This window comes from Lithobates pipiens, unplaced genomic scaffold (assembly GCF_037356315.1).
Source record: "Lithobates pipiens isolate NorthernLeopardFrog02 unplaced genomic scaffold, aLitPip1_a1.2 Scaffold_1, whole genome shotgun sequence".
NCBI lineage: Eukaryota > Metazoa > Chordata > Amphibia > Anura > Ranidae > Lithobates > Lithobates pipiens.
Genome location: NW_027507685.1, coordinates 153,822,758 through 153,838,577, shown reverse-complemented (window position 1 = coordinate 153,838,577; position 15,820 = coordinate 153,822,758). Strand labels below are relative to the sequence as shown.

At 47.4% G+C, this 15,820-nt stretch overlaps 1 protein-coding gene across 2 annotated transcripts in view; it reads right to left on the bottom strand.

Annotated features, from left to right (window-relative positions):
* AK1 (adenylate kinase 1) overlaps positions 1-12,172 on the bottom strand; it is a 131,771-nt gene extending 119,599 nt beyond the window's left edge. For both annotated transcript variants that reach the window (XM_077478710.1, XM_077478711.1), the window contains exon 1: positions 12,098-12,172. In XM_077478710.1, the coding sequence (XP_077334836.1) occupies positions 12,098-12,157 (60 nt within the window). In that variant the 5' untranslated portion in view covers positions 12,158-12,172. The remainder of the gene's footprint in view (positions 1-12,097) is intronic.
* Between the last annotated feature and the right edge of the window lie 3,648 nt (positions 12,173-15,820).

Sequence of the window (15,820 nt, the reverse complement as noted above, 5' to 3'; positions counted from 1 at the left end):
TTTAAACCCGCATTTTTGTTGCGTTTTTTTGCATGCAGTTTTCATGCATTTTGCTTGTTTTTTTTTTCTCTTTTTCTGTATATAGCTGGTTGCTAAGCCAAGGAGCGGGCTGGAAAGCCAGCCACCATGTCCTTAACCTCTTGCCATCTGCGCTATAGCCAAAAGGTGGCTGCAGGGCGGACTTGCTTTGCTGGGAGGGCGTCCATAGATGTCCTCCCGTGTTCGAGCAGCCTGTGCGCCCCCTGCAGGGCACGAGTGGCACATTCTGTGATCAGCGAGTCTATGAGACTCGGCTGATCACAGATCAGAGTAAGGGGTCAATCCCGACCCCTTACCACGTGATCAGCAGTCAGCCAATGACAGCTGATCATGTGATGTAAACAGAGCCAGCAATCGGCTATTTTTCTCCTAACGGAGAAAAAAAAAGCCGATAACCAGCGGCTGTAAGAGGGACATCAGTCCCGATCGTGGAGAGCCTCTGCAGAGGCTTCTGTGCCCCCCTACCAGTGCCCACCAGCACCACCTACCAGTGCCCACCAGCACCACCAATCAGTGCCCCCAGTGTCATTTATAGGTGCCCACAGTGCCATCTATAAATGTCACCAATCAGTACCTCATCACCAGTGCTGCCTATCAATACCACCTACCAGTGCCCATCAGTGACATCCATCCGTGCCGTCTTATCAGTGCCGCCCATCAGTGCAGCCTCACCAGCGAATATCAACGAAGGAGAAAAATTACCCATTTGCATAATATGATTAAATACCACCAAAAGAAAGCTCCATTTGTGTGAAAAAAATTATAAAAATTTCATTTGAGTACAGTGTTGTATGACCGCGCAATTCTCATTCAAAGTGTGACAGCGCTGAGAGCTGAAAATTGGTCTGAATGGGAGGGGGGTTTAAGTGCCCAGTAAGCAAGTGGTTAACAACTGATGAGCCATCAGCTGTGAGCGGGGTTCCCCGCTGACAGTTAAATGTAAAAAAATATAAAATTTCCGGCAAAAAAAAAAATGGGGATATAAAATATTGGGGCCCCCAAATCCATAACGGGCCCTTATCTGAGCATGCAGCCAACAGGTCAGGGAGGGGACGAGCGAGCACCCCCCCCGAACCATACTAGGCCACAATGGGGTGCTCTGGGACAGGGGGGGCTCTGCCTCTCCCACCCTAAAGCACCTTGTCCACATGTTGATAGAGACAAGGGCCTTTTCCCCACAACTCTGGGCTGTGGGGGTCTGTGGGTGGGGGTCTTATTGGAATCTACCCATTCACCAAAAAAAGTGTAAAAGTGAATAGAGACATTACAAGAGTTTTGACAAGTCCTTTATTTAAAAAAAAAACAATGTCCCCCCGATGTAGATCTATCGTCAATCACGACGCCCAAAAATCTGATCGAACGCTCTCGAGGTCTGCCTGCTCCGCCGCGTGACGTTTCTTAAATAGCTGAGGGGCGGGCCATCCGGCGATGTCACCTGATGGCTCCCCCCCTTGTGACATTGGCAGCCCAGCATGCATTGGTCAATGACGTCACAGGGGGCAGGGCCAACAGTTGCTGTCGCCGGGTTGCTCCGCTCCTTAGCTATTTAAGAAATGTCACACGTCGGAGCAGGCAGACCACGGAAGCTTTCATTGCAAACGGAGCTTTCTTTTTTTTGGGGGGGTTCAGTGGTGGCAGCATGGAACATCGTGATTGACGATGGATCTGCATCAGGGGACATTGTTTTTTTTATTTTTGAATAAAGGACTTGTTAAAAACTCTTGTACAGTTTAGTCACTTTTACACTTTTTTGGCAAATGTGTAGTGCAACTATGTATTCCATACTCATTCGCATGGGAGGGGCAGGATATGGGGGCTTTTAGATTTCGATAAGACCCCCACACCCACTTCCCAGCCAGTATCTTTAGTACAGTGACAGTTTATAGTATTATCACTGTACTAGTGATGTCAGTGGCAGTTAGTTCCCCCCAGCATTTATTAGGTACACCTGTTCAATTGCTTGGTAACACAAATTGCTAATCAGCCAATCACATGGCAGCAACTCAATTCATTTAGGCATCTAGATGTGGTGAAGACGACTTGCTGAAGTTCAAACAGAGCATCAGAATGGGAAAGGTGATTTAAGTGACTTTGATCGTGGCATGGTTGTTGGTGTCACACAGGCTGGTCTGAGGATTTCAAAAATTGCAATCTACTGGGATTTTCACACACAACCATCTCTAGGATCTACGGAGAATTGTCCGAAAAAGAGAAAATATCCAGTGAGTGGTTGTTGTATGGACAAAAATTGGCTAATTGACAGGGAGACTGGTTCAAGATGAAAGGCAACAGTAACTCAAATAACCACTTGTTACAACCAAGGTATGCAGAATGCCTTCTCTAGAAGCACAACACATGGAACCTTGCAGCAGATGGGCCTGCAGCAGCAGAAGACCACACCAGATGCCACTCCTGTCAGCTGTCAGCTAAGAACATGAAACTGAGTCTACGATTGGCACAGGCTCACCAAAATTGGACAATAGAAGATTGGAAAAACATTGCCTGGTCTGATGAGTCTCAATATCAGCTGCGACATTCAGGTGGTAGGGTCAGAGTTTGGTGTAAACAACATGAAAGTATGGATCCATCCTGACTTGCATGCACGGTTCAGGCTGGTGGTGGAGGTGTAATGGTGTGGGGGATATTTTCTTGGCACAATTTGGGCCCCTTAGTACCAATTGAGCATCATTTAAACACCACGGCCTACCTGAGTATTGTTGTGGACCATGTCCATGAGCCCTACCTGTCTAGAGCCCGCTGCAAACGAAACGCAAGATTTTTGCAATGAGTTATCAGATTTTTTTAATCAACAAAATCAACAACGTTCAGAGAATAATTCAACAGAAAAAAAACAACCAACCTGATTCAACAAAAGCAAAAAGAGGAAATGGATTCAAACATCACATAATCACCAAATTTTTCGCTGATCCCGATCACCGCTGACACCACCAAAAACATCATCAGAAGCCTCCGAGACAGCACTTCACCCAATGACATCATTCCCACAAAACTCCTGAAAGAATGTTCCGACATCCTCAAGCAAGGCATAATCAAACCCCTTCTAAAGAAACCCAACCTTGACCCCAAAGACCCTAACTACTGCAGACTGGTAACAAGCCTGAACACCATCTCCAAAATTATGGAAAAAGCAGTAGTACAACAGCTACAACTCAATCTGGACACACACAAACTCTTGGATCTACTTCAATCAGTCTTCCGCCCAGGCCATGGCACAGAAACGGCACTTCTCAAAATATGGGATGATGCCCTGGAAGCAGCAGATGACGAAGAATCATGTCTCCTGATACTTCTGGACCTCAGTGCAGCGTCCGACACAGTGGACCACAATACTCTGCTCATACGCCTCAAAGAAATAGCAGGAGTCACAGATTCCGATCTACCATGGTTCGCATCCTTCTTAGTTAATTGCTCACAGACAGTGAAACTAGTAGCCTTCACATCTGAAACTCTGGAAATTTCGTATGGAGTCCCTCAAAGATCACCCCTGTCACCCGTGCTCTTCAACATCTACATCTGCCCTCTCCTCAAAATCATCAGGGAAACGGACCTATGCTCCCACTCATACACAGATGACACTCAACTCTACTTTTGCATCACCGGACAAAATGTCCAATACCAGGAACTAGAAAAAGGCCTCACATTGATAGATGACTAGATGACCACGAGCTCCCTCAAACTCAATGGATCCAAAACAGAGCTTCTTCTCCTGAATGCAAACACAAAAACTAAGACCCCTTGGACACCACCCACCATCCTTGGACAGACCATCTCCCCAAACACCAAAGCCAAAAGTCTCGGAGTCATTTTCAACTCAGATGTCGATGGATGCACAAATAGGATCAGTAGTCAGTGGATCAGTAGTAGTTGGAACAATCATCAATTCCCGACTCGACTACGCAAACTTCCTCTACATAGGACTACCCAAATATCAGATTGCATGCCTACAAGTCGTCCAAAACACGGCAGCAAGACTAGCCACAGGAAAAAAAAACTGGGAATCCATCTCCCCATCCCTAAGGACCCTACATTGGCTAACCGTAAAGGATCGGATCACTTTCAAGACCCTCTGCCTCACCCACAAATGCACACAAGGAAACGCTCCTCAATACCTATGCAAGAAAATAAAACGCTACACCCCCAATCGCAGCCTCCGATCAACTAAATCCTGCTACAAATCAAAAGGAGAATGAAGATTCGCAGTCCAAGGACTACGGCTATGGAACGCTCTACCCACTAACATCCACATGGAAGAAGACCATCGGGCCTTCAGAAAAAAACTCAAGACCCACCTCTTCTAAGAAGCAGGAAAGCACAGGATGGATAAAGCACCTTGGGGCGATTCAGTTTGCAGGTGCAGCGCTATACAAGTCATTCATTCATTCATTCCTTTATGACTACAGTGTACCCATCTTCTGATGGCTCCTTCCAGCAGGATAATGTCACAAAGCTCCAATCATCTCACCACTGGTTTCTTGAACATGACAATGAGGTCACTGTACTCCAGTGGCCTCCACAGTCACCAGATCTCATCCAATAGAGCACCTTTGGGATGTGGTGGAATGGGAGATTCGCATCATGGATGTGCACCTGACAAATCTGCAGCAACTGCATGCTGCTATCATGTCAATATGGACCAAAATCTCTGAGGAATGTTTCCAACATCTTGTTAAATCTATGCCACAAAGAATTAAGGCCGCTCTGAAGGCAAAAGGGGGTCCAACCCGGTACTAGCAAGGTGTTTGTAGGCACTATAACTTTCACACAAAAACAAATTAATATACATTTTTGCTGAATTTTATTTCGATTTTTTTTTTGGGATATGTTTTCTAGCAGAAAGTAAAAAAATGTTTTTTTTATTTCCAGTCTTTTTTCGTTGATATCACAAAAATAAAAAACCCAGCAGTGATCAATACCACCACTATTAAATACCACCAAAAAAAGCTCTATTTGGTTTTGTCTGGGTACAGTGTTGCACGACCGCACAATTACCGTTAAAGTAGTGCAGTGCTACAGCAGTTTAGTTGTTTATTAGTTGTTTATTATTATTTATTTTTTTAGTTTGTGTGTGACCGAGCCTGGGTTTCCCCAGTATTGTATTTATTTTTTTTGTTACCTTGAAATTACAATAAAAACAACTTTAAAAAAAAAAAAAGTCGTGCAGTGCTAAATGGCAAAAAATGGCCTGGTCATGAAAGGGGTAAAAGCTTCCGGAGCTGAATTTGTTAAGGAGGTTAGCATTAGGATTATATAATCGTTGTGTGCTACCAATTATGGTCATTATTTTTTCTTCTCTTGTTTTATTTTTAATCTTATTGACTACTATGCCATGTTTTTTTTAGTAATTGTTTGCTATGGCAATGGAAGGGGCGGGAGGACCCAGGATTTAATAAATGACATGCTGATAAAGACTGGTGGGCTATTTAGGACATAATGGTTTGCTGGAAAATGAATGTAAAAAGTTAATTCCATCGAGCGTTGCCCCCTCCTTTCTTCTGTCAACATCTGTCCACAGATCTGGTCCCCAGTAATGTAGTGACTGTGCTGCCATCCCTCCAGCTACCTCCCTATCATATACAGTAGATAAATTTTACATTAAGGCAAGCCTTCGATTTTCTTTCCTTCCACCACGGGTACGAGGAAAAACAATGGCTCAAATCCCCCATCAGCACAGTGTTATTGGGGGATTCTCTCCCTCAAGTGTTCTGCCAGAAGGAAGTCTTCCCAGACGGCAGAACACAATGATTATTGGTAGTGGCTATAGCCTCTGGCAGTAATCTCATGTAAAAAGATAAGACAGGCTGGGTGTACCCAAGTCGATCGATGAATCGATTTGGGTAAAACCAGCCTGCCCATAGATGGATCGAATCTCTGTTTGTTCCTGCTGAACCAGCCGAGATTTGATCCATCGTTGGCCAGTTTAAAGTGATTGTAAAGGTTAGTTTTTTCTTTTTAAAATAACAAACATGTCATACTTACCTCCTCTGTACATGGGTTTTGCACAGAGTGGCCCGATCCTCGTCTTGTGGGGTCCCCCCCCCGGCGGCGCACCTGGCTCCTCCTCTTCTTGAGTGCCCCCACTGAGAGCCACATTCCATGGGGGCACTCGTGCGGCCGTGCTCCTGAGTCCTACTTCTGCGTCCATTGACACAGACTGCAGAGCTTGGCCCTGCCCCCAGCTCGCGTGTCACTGGATTTGACTGATAGCAGAGGGAGCCACAGGCTTGGCCTTGCCCCCCGACTCGCGCATCACTGGATCTGCCTGTGACTCCCGCTGCTATCAATTTACCCAATGAAGATTGGAGACAGTGGCTGATGCTGCTGTCACTGGAACGATTGGGCTCAGGTAAGAAAGGGGGGGTCTGGGGGGGGTGCCTCAGCACAAAGGGCTTTTCACCTTAATGCCTTAAGGTGGAAAACTGTGTTCACAACCCCTTTAAGATGAACGACAGTACACATGATCTGTGATTTTTAATATCAGCCTCTGATAAGGCAGTACAGCCAGGGCCGTCTTTAAGGCAGGGCAAAAGGGGCAGCTGCCCTGGGCCCTGTCATTGTTGTGGGGCCCAAAGCAGTTGCCTCATACTTGCCAACTATCCCAGTTTAAATTACCTTGTCCCTTGAAGTTTTAGTACCGTGCTGTGTCCCAATATATCAGTGTGAAGTGCTGGTACTAATGCTGCCCAGCTCTGCCCTATTGTTGTGTACAGATGACTTACCTGCTGACCCTGTGTTTAGCAGGGCAGTGGCATTCATAAGTAAATAGCTGTGGTTGGCAGCATTGATAATGTAATAAAAGATGGCACTCATATGTATATCGTGCCCATCTGCAGTGAGGAGATGATGTGCTGTAAACTCTAGCAACCAAGCAGTGAGCAGTATTACTGTACAGTAATCTCTAGCAACCAATTAACAACCAGAAATCATTTGCTGTAACCTCTAGCAACGAATCAGTGAGCCGTAATGTGTGCTGTAACCTCTAGCAACCAGTCAGTAAGTAGTAATTAAATGCTGTAACCGCTGGCAACCAATCACAATTGCTGCCTGATCTGATAGCAGCTATACTTAAAATCAGTTTACTGTATTTATTGTATGTCTCAGAGCAAGTGGAGAGTGAAATTGCAATGAGGGGGGTGGGGGGCAACAAAATTATATCAATATTAAAGATGGCCCTGAGTACAGCCAGCCCTCATGTACAGGGCCCGGGCCCCATCAGTTCAAAAGGGAAGCCCGGGCACCTGCTGAGCTGTATTGTCTTATTGCAGACACTGATCCTCTTCTTATGACTAAGGCCTTATAGGCTGAAATACGTCAACTGACGTAATTTTCATTTGTTCACTGTGGCTATTCAATAAAATGAAATGTTTTTTACTAGCCCCCTTCTTTTCCTGAATGAACACAGTGAGCAATCAAACAATCACTCCTGTGTTCATTCGTCAATGAATCATAGCAAACTGTTTACTATGTTTCAGTTAGTGAATGAGCAGGAAGCCTCAGAGCACTTCCTATTCATTCATCTGTGTAGCTGAGACTGCAAAGAAAGGGATGGCCAGCATTGGGGGGGGGGGGGGGCCTGTCTGTTATGGTATCTAGGGCCCCATGATTTATAACAGCAGCCCTGTATCAGCCAATTGATTTTTATTTGCTAAATACAAATATATGTGAGTATTACAACACAAACGAGGAGGAGGAGGAGGATGCGACTCCTATCTGTGTTATGTGACAACCAGCCTTTCACAAGATGCTGCGATCAACCAGCACAAAAACAATTGTCTCATCATCTGTGTGTGTGTGTGCTGATCTGTCTTCTCACGTGTCCCACAGGCTGAGAAATGCACGAGGCGGCTTCCACTCCTCCGATCGCTGTTGTATGTTAGACCCACGGCCATTAATCAGCAATGACTCAGGGAGATAAAAATGACTGTTTACTTTATCAAACGACAGGTTCAATTTATCAACAGCCAATAGGAGTCTAGAGGTTCTGTCATGCCATCATTTCCTTCCCTTCTTCCAGTGTCAAGTCTCCCTTCTTGTGACAACCAAACACTTTTCTATGATAAAGTGAATTGCCAACATTTCTTTACAGCTGGACTCTTAACAGGTATAGAGGGGAACTCTTCCAAAGTTAAAACAATATCTGTTTCTCTAACTTCCTGCTGTGTCTCTGGGACAGGAAGTGAAAACAAATCTCCCTGATGAGACACTGACAGCAAGAAAACCTGACAGGGGTCCCAACTATTCCGCCCCTTTACCTAAAATTCCACAGTGGAAATAAGAAGAAAGGGAATGTATCGGTGATGTGTTGCAACCCATCACTACCCAGATGTCATTTCCCCCTGCACAGTGGAAAGTGATCTGATTGGCTCCTGTGGTCCACACAAACATGATATTGTATTTATTAAAGGAGTCTTTTTTTTTTTTTATTTCTATTTTTTTACCTGGGCAAACTAAAAAATGCAGACAGGAGCAGTGGGGAAGGAAGGGGCCTGGCACATATTTCTGTCTTTCTGATTTGTATTTCTGTTCACCCGATTCTGATAGTTGCAGTCCTTTTTACAATTCGTATTACCAGACTGATGACTTGACTTTTCTCTGATGCTGAAAAGCGTTAGGCCCCTTTCACACTGGGGCGGCGGCGGTTAAATGCTGCTATTTTTAGCGGCGATTTACAGCTAATTTAGTGGGAATTATTCGGCCACTAGCGGGATGCTTTTACCACCGCAAAGCACTGCTGCAGCAGCCGGCGGTATAACCGCGCTGCCCCATTGATTTCAATGGGCAGGAGTGGTGAAGGAGTGGTATACACACTGCTCCTTCACCACACTAAAGATACTGTTAGCAGGACTTTTTTTTGCGTCCTGCCAGCGCACGGCTCCAGTGTGAAAGCCCTTGGGGCGGCTCTTTCAGGAGCGCTTTGCAGGCCCTATTTTTAGCGCTGTAGCCCCTGCAAAGCGCCCCAGTGTGAAAGGGGTCTTAGGTCACCACCTTGATCCCGGCCTATGACTGGGCAGGAGGAAGCTGTAGAAGTTCATCCCCTGCTCACACTGCTCCCTCCTTCTGTCATCATTTTCATTGCAAACAGCACCTGATTGCTTCCCCTGCCTATCCTTCTAGTTTGGGTGCTGCAGTAGCAGGAAATACAGGAGGGCAATACCAAGTACTTGCACTAGCTGCATTAAAAGCTTATGGCACAATTGTCTGTTAAAGCGGAGTTCCACCCTAAAAAAAAAATTTCTTTTAAAAGACTCCTTTTTTACCTATAAATAAACATTTGGAGGAAAAAAATTTTTTATATGCCCTGTTGCTATGTAGTCCTCGTAATCTGCCACTTCCTGGTCCGCAAAGCTCCTCGAGACTTCCTCTCTTGCCTAATCTCCTGGGAAATGATGCGTCATCATTTCCCGGGAGTCTGTGGGACGTACTGTGATGTTGCCATAACAATGGGGCGGGACCTTCCTCCGACGCCACCGTTCTTATGGCAACTTTAGAAACAATCAGCGCTATGGCCGGTGAATCGCGCATGCGCAAGATCGAGGGGTGCATGCCGGTTACCCAGCATGCATCTCTCCAAAGATATTCCAGGAAGCGATATCGATTGGGCTTCACATGCCCACATTAACGATGGAAACGGCCACAAACGGAGGAATTAAATATTACAGTAAGGAAGTTATATCTTTGAACAATATATCAAGATCATTGTATACTATTATTTTATTTTAGCAATAATACTAGCATCAAAAAATAATTATAATTTGCCGTTTTTATGTCTACCTGGAGTTCAGCTTTAAAGTGAACCTGTGATGGGAAGCAAGTTATTATTTCTTATATAGGACACTTGTGTGGTTGCCCACCCTTCCTCCAACAAGGACAGGGGGCCCCGCTCTTGGTTGTTTAGGTCATGTGCTTCTAGGTATGGCTGCTTTGTCAAGTGTCTGCCATCGCACATTGTTTCTCAGCATCTAATTGTGTAATGTCTGAAGTCTCTTGACAGGACAGCAACTCCCAAGTTCCAGATGACCTCTGAAAGGAGCACCAACCTGCTTAGATAAGACCTGTGCTTTGTATGTAGGACAGTCTGGGCTTTTTTTCAGCGGGAATGCAGTTTCGGCACCTCCAGCACTGAATGTATGTAATAGCGTGGGGTGTGCTGGAGGGTCTATTGATGTTGGCTGCTGGGGGATCTATTGTCACTGGTGGGGATCTCATTTTGTGTAAGGGTCTATTTGTTGCTGATGGGGAATCTGTTGGGGGGGTCTTATGTTGGAAGAGATCTACTGTTGAGGCAGAGGTCTATTTTTACTGGCTGCTGGAGGATCTATTGATGCTGGCTGGTGGGAGATCTGTTGCTGTTGCTGGGGGGTGGGGGGGTCCTAATGTTGGGTGGATATTTTGTTGTGGGTAGTTCACTGTTGCTGCAGGGAATCTATTGTTGTTGGCAGGAAGTCTATTGTTGCGGGGGGAGTCTATTGTGTGAGGATCTATTGCTGGGATTGTATTGTTGGGGTGGAGTCCATTGTTGCGGGGGGGAGTCTATTGTGTGGGGATCTATTGCTGGGATTCTATTGTTATTGATTGCAGGGGATCTATTTTACTGCTTTTCTTTTTATAATCTACATGTTCCATACAAATGATTTAGCACCACGAAACGATACTTTGTTCTGTATTCTCTAAAAGGGGCAGTACTGGTAGGTGGGTAGGGGGTGGAATGAAGGGACAGTGGTCAGAGGTGGGTAGGGGGCAGAGACAAGGGGTGACTTAGACGGGGGGAGTTCCTGCACCTATTCTCCGAGAAAAAAAGCCCTGAGGACAGTGCAGTAGGTACATTTAGCCTGCTCCCTCCCCAACACATGCTTGCCTTCCTTTTGCTCCATTTGGTCACTGGGAGAGAAGAGAAATACATGACTGGTTCTCCTCAAACATCTCAATACAAGTGATTTTCTTTTTAAAATATGCTACATTTGTTTCTGATTCTGTCTTTGTCAGCCTTTCGCAACCTTTTTTAAAATGGAGGAATCCTTGAAATAACTTTCAGGTTTTTATAGAACCTTGCCAAAAAATTACTATATCTGCCACTCATGGTACATTAGCCTGGTCGTCAATGGGAAGAATGCTTCCCCACTGGTGGTCAGTGGGAAGAATGCTTCCTCCATTGTTGGTCAGTAGAAAGAATGCTTCTTCCATTGGATACTGAGAAGAATGATTCTCCTGTTGGTGGCCAGTGGAAAAATTGCTCCTTATTGGTGGTCATTGGGAAGAGTAGTTCTTCCATTGGTGGTCAGTAGGAAGAATGCTCTCTCCATGGGTGGTCAGTAGGAAGAATGCGCTCTCCATGGGTGGTCAGTAGAAAGAATGTTTCTTCCATTGGTGGTAAGTAGGTAAGTGGGAAGAATGCTGCCTTACAAAGCACTAAAAGTATCATTGGTGTAAATGGTCACATACAGTATCCAAAAGGAAGAAATTGCTCATTGGTCAAGGAACCCCTAGCAAAGTCTGGAGGAACCCTAGGGTTCCATGGAACTGTGGTTGAGAAGGGCTGGTTAACCCTTGAGGTGTTTCTGCCCCAGTAAACCTTGATCTATTTGAGTTGCTATTGCTGAGTGAGCAGTTGAAAGTCAGAAGAGAGCAGACCAGGAGTTCTGACTTCACTTGCTGCACACTTGTAGTGGTGCAGTGCCTGGAAAGCCAGAAGCAGACAGTAAACTAGCATTTTCAGAAGCAGCTCAGGCATGGAAGACCCTTACCAAGTTTATGAAGCAAGGGATGGCAATGACAGGGGTACAATAGTCTCTTTTAGTGATTTAACTTTTCTAATCAAATATAATTCACTAAATACAAGTAAAAATCTCCCCATACTCTGCAAGCAAGCCCCCAGATAAGGAGGAAATACAGCGACTCCCCGGCAATACATTGTATACAGCATAACAGAATAAGACATGATAGAGGATCTCCGCATACATCTGCAGCAAAACATCGGACTGCACAACACCGAGCACACCGATCACATCACCCACCCAGCGGGCACACACTGCGGGGGACACACCTCGAACAGCCGGGGGATGTGCCGCTCCGACAGGTAATCCTTCGCCTGCGATGTGTTCATCCTGCGGCTCCTCTCCGATCTCCGCACCGGATCACTGTGATCTCTGTACCGCCTCCCCCTCACTGCTACCCGGTGTCTCCTCCTGTCTGAGCTGCCTCCTCCTCCGGAGCGATCCCGGTCCTCAGCTACACCTCCAACCCCACCAATGAGCGACCACCAGAATCCCCATCACCCACCAGTATCACCTCTAACCCCACCAATGAGCGACCACCAGAATCCCCATCACCCACCAGTATCACCTCCAACCCCACCAATGAGCGACCACCAGAATCCCCATCACCCACCAGTATCACCTCCAACCCCACCAATGAGCGACCACCAGAATCCCCATCACCCACCAGTATCACCTCCAACCCCACCAATGAGCGACCACCAGAATCCCCATCATCCACCAGGATCACCTCCAACCCCACCAATGAGCGACCACCAGAATCCCCATCATCCACCAGTATCACCTCTAACCCCACCAATGAGCGACCACCAGAATCCCCATCATCCACCAGTATCACCTCCAACCCCAACAATAGGCGACCACCAGAATCCCCATCACCCACCAGTATCACCTCCAACCCCACCAATGAGCGACCACCAGAATCCCCATCACCCACCAGTATCACCTCCAACCCCACCAATGAGCGACCACCAGAATCCCCATCACCCACCAGTATCACCTCCAACCCCACCAATGAGCGACCACCAGAATCCCCATCATCCACCAGGATCACCTCCAACCCCACCAATGAGCGACCACCAGAATCCCCATCATCCACCAGTATCACCTCTAACCCCACCAATGAGCGACCACCAGAATCCCCATCATCCACCAGTATCACCTCCAACCCCAACAATAGGCGACCACCAGAATCCCCATCACCCACCAGTATCACCTCCAACCCCACCAATGAGCGACCACCAGAATCCACATCATCCACCAGTATCACCTCCAACCCCACCAATGAAGGACCACCAGAATCCCCATCACCCACCAGTATCACCTCCAACCCCACCAATGAGCGACCACCAGAATCCCCATCACCCACCAGTATCACCTCCAACCCCACCAATGAGCGACCACCAGAATCCCCATCACCCACCAGTATCACCTCCAACCCCACAAATGAGCGACCACCAGAATCCCCATCATCCACCAGTATCACCTCCAACCTCCACCAATGAGCGACCACCAGAATCCCCATCATCCACCACTATCACCTCCAAACCCACCAATGAGCGACCACCAGAATCCCCATCACCCACCAGTATCACCTCCAACCTCCACCAATGAGCGACCACCAGAATCCCCATCACCCACCACTATCACCTCCAACCCCACCAATGAGCGACCACCAGAATCCCCATCATCCCCAGGATCACCTCCAACCCCACCAATGAGCGACCACCAGAATCCCCATCATCCACCACTATCACCTCCACCCCACCAATGAGCGACCACCAGAATCCCCATCACCCACCAGGATCACCTCCAACCCCACCAATGAGTGACCACCAGAATCCCCATCACCCACCAGTATCACCTCCAACTCCACCAATGAGCGACCACCCGAATCCCCATCACCCACCAGTATCACCTCCAACCCACCAATGAGCAACCACCAGAATCCCCATCACCCACCAGTATCACCTCCAACCCCACCAATGAGCGACCACCAGAATCCCCATCACCCACCAGTATCACCTCCAACCCCATCAATGAGCGACCACCAGAATCCCCATCACCCACCAGTATCATCTCCAACCCACCAATGAGCGACCACCAGAATCCCCATCACCCACCAGTATCACCTCCACCCCACCAATAAGTGACCACCAGAATCCCCATCACCCACCAGTATTGCCTCCAACCCCACCAATGAGCGACCATCAGAATCCCCATCACCCACCTGTATCACCTCCAATCCCACCAATGAGCGACCACCAGTATCACCTCCACCCCACCAATGAGCGACCACCAGAATCCCCATCACCCACCAGTATCACCTCCACCCCACCAATGAGCGACCGCCAGAATTCCCATCACCCACCAGTATCACCTCCACCCCACCAATGAGCGACCACCAGAATCCCCATCACCCACCAGTATCACCTCCACCCCACCAATGAGCGACCGCCAGAATTCCCATCACCCACCAGTATCACCTCCACCCCACCAATGAGCGACCACCAGAATCCCCATGACCCACCAGTATCACCTCCAACCCCACCAATGAGCGACCACCAGAATCCCCATCACCCACCAGTATCACCTCCACCCCACCAATGAGCGACCGCCAGAATTCCCATCACCCACCAGTATCACCTCCACCCCACCAATGAGCGACCACCAGAATCCCCATCACCCACCAGTATCACCTCCACCCCACCAATGAGCGACCGCCAGAATTCCCATCACCCACCAGTATCACCTCCACCCCACCAATGAGCGACCACCAGAATCCCCATGACCCACCAGTATCACCTCCACCCCACCAATGAGCGACCACCAGAATCCCCATGACCCACCAGTATCACCTCCAACCCCACCAATGAGCGACCACCAGAATCCCCATCACCCACCGCTATCACCTCCAACCCCACCAATAAGGGGTTTGATTGGACTCAGCTGATCACATGGTAAAGAGCTGTTGTGATTGGCTCTTTAACATGATCTGTGATTAGCTGTGTCTCAAGGACGAATTGATCACAGATGCCTGCGGATGTGTGTGATCACGGGAGGACATCATAGGATGCCCTCCCAGCAATGTGTGATCGCGCTGTAGCTTTCATTTAGCTATAGCATGGTCATGAAATGGTTAAAGTGGAAGGGAGAAGCTTGAACCCTTGCAGCTGAGAACCAAATTGAACAAGTTCAGAGTTACCTGGAACATTCTTTATCCATAGCTGGGGACCATGAGGACTGCAGCTCAGTAATCGAGTTCTACTCCTAGACCTGTTTAGAGAGATCCAGAATTAGAGGGGTGTGTGCATAGCAATGAGAAGTCCAGCAGCCGGTCCTAGATGGCTCCAGGGGCAAGCATCCCTCTGACACACCAGCAGTCCAGCCTCAGGTAGGACCAGGCACCAACCAACTCCACTGCCCAGGCTTCAGTCTATTTACCCCCTTCCGTGACCACCTACTAGACATAATCCCAGGGTTGGTCAGAGGGTAGTAAATATTCAAACTGAGGATTTGAATCTCCCTATCCCAGGTTTTGGAAGTTTCTCAACAAATCTAGGGGGAAGCAATCCGTCTCACAGCCCGTGGAGCCATAGTTGACCAAAACAGAGAATCCCACTCCTCTGGCTGCAGAGTAAGACAAGAAAACAAAATTCCCCTAGCATCTAATTAGGGGGATGCTACAGTGACATCAGCACAATGACAGCAAAGATCTTTTCGCTGTCTTAAAAATGCATTCTGACTACAATATAAAGGGGGGGGGGGGGGGGTGTTTGGCCTCTTTTCACTAACCCCCAATGAATTGGTTGTAGTAGGGGTTCCTGGAGACATGGAAATTATTTCAAGGTTTCCTCAAGCATTAAAGGGTTGAGAAAGCACTCAACACCTAATATCTTTTTACAGCAGCCAGAATAACGATTGCAAGATCTTGGAAACAAATTGTCCTAGATAATGTTAACAGAAAGCCTCTCCAGTACGTCCCTGAAACA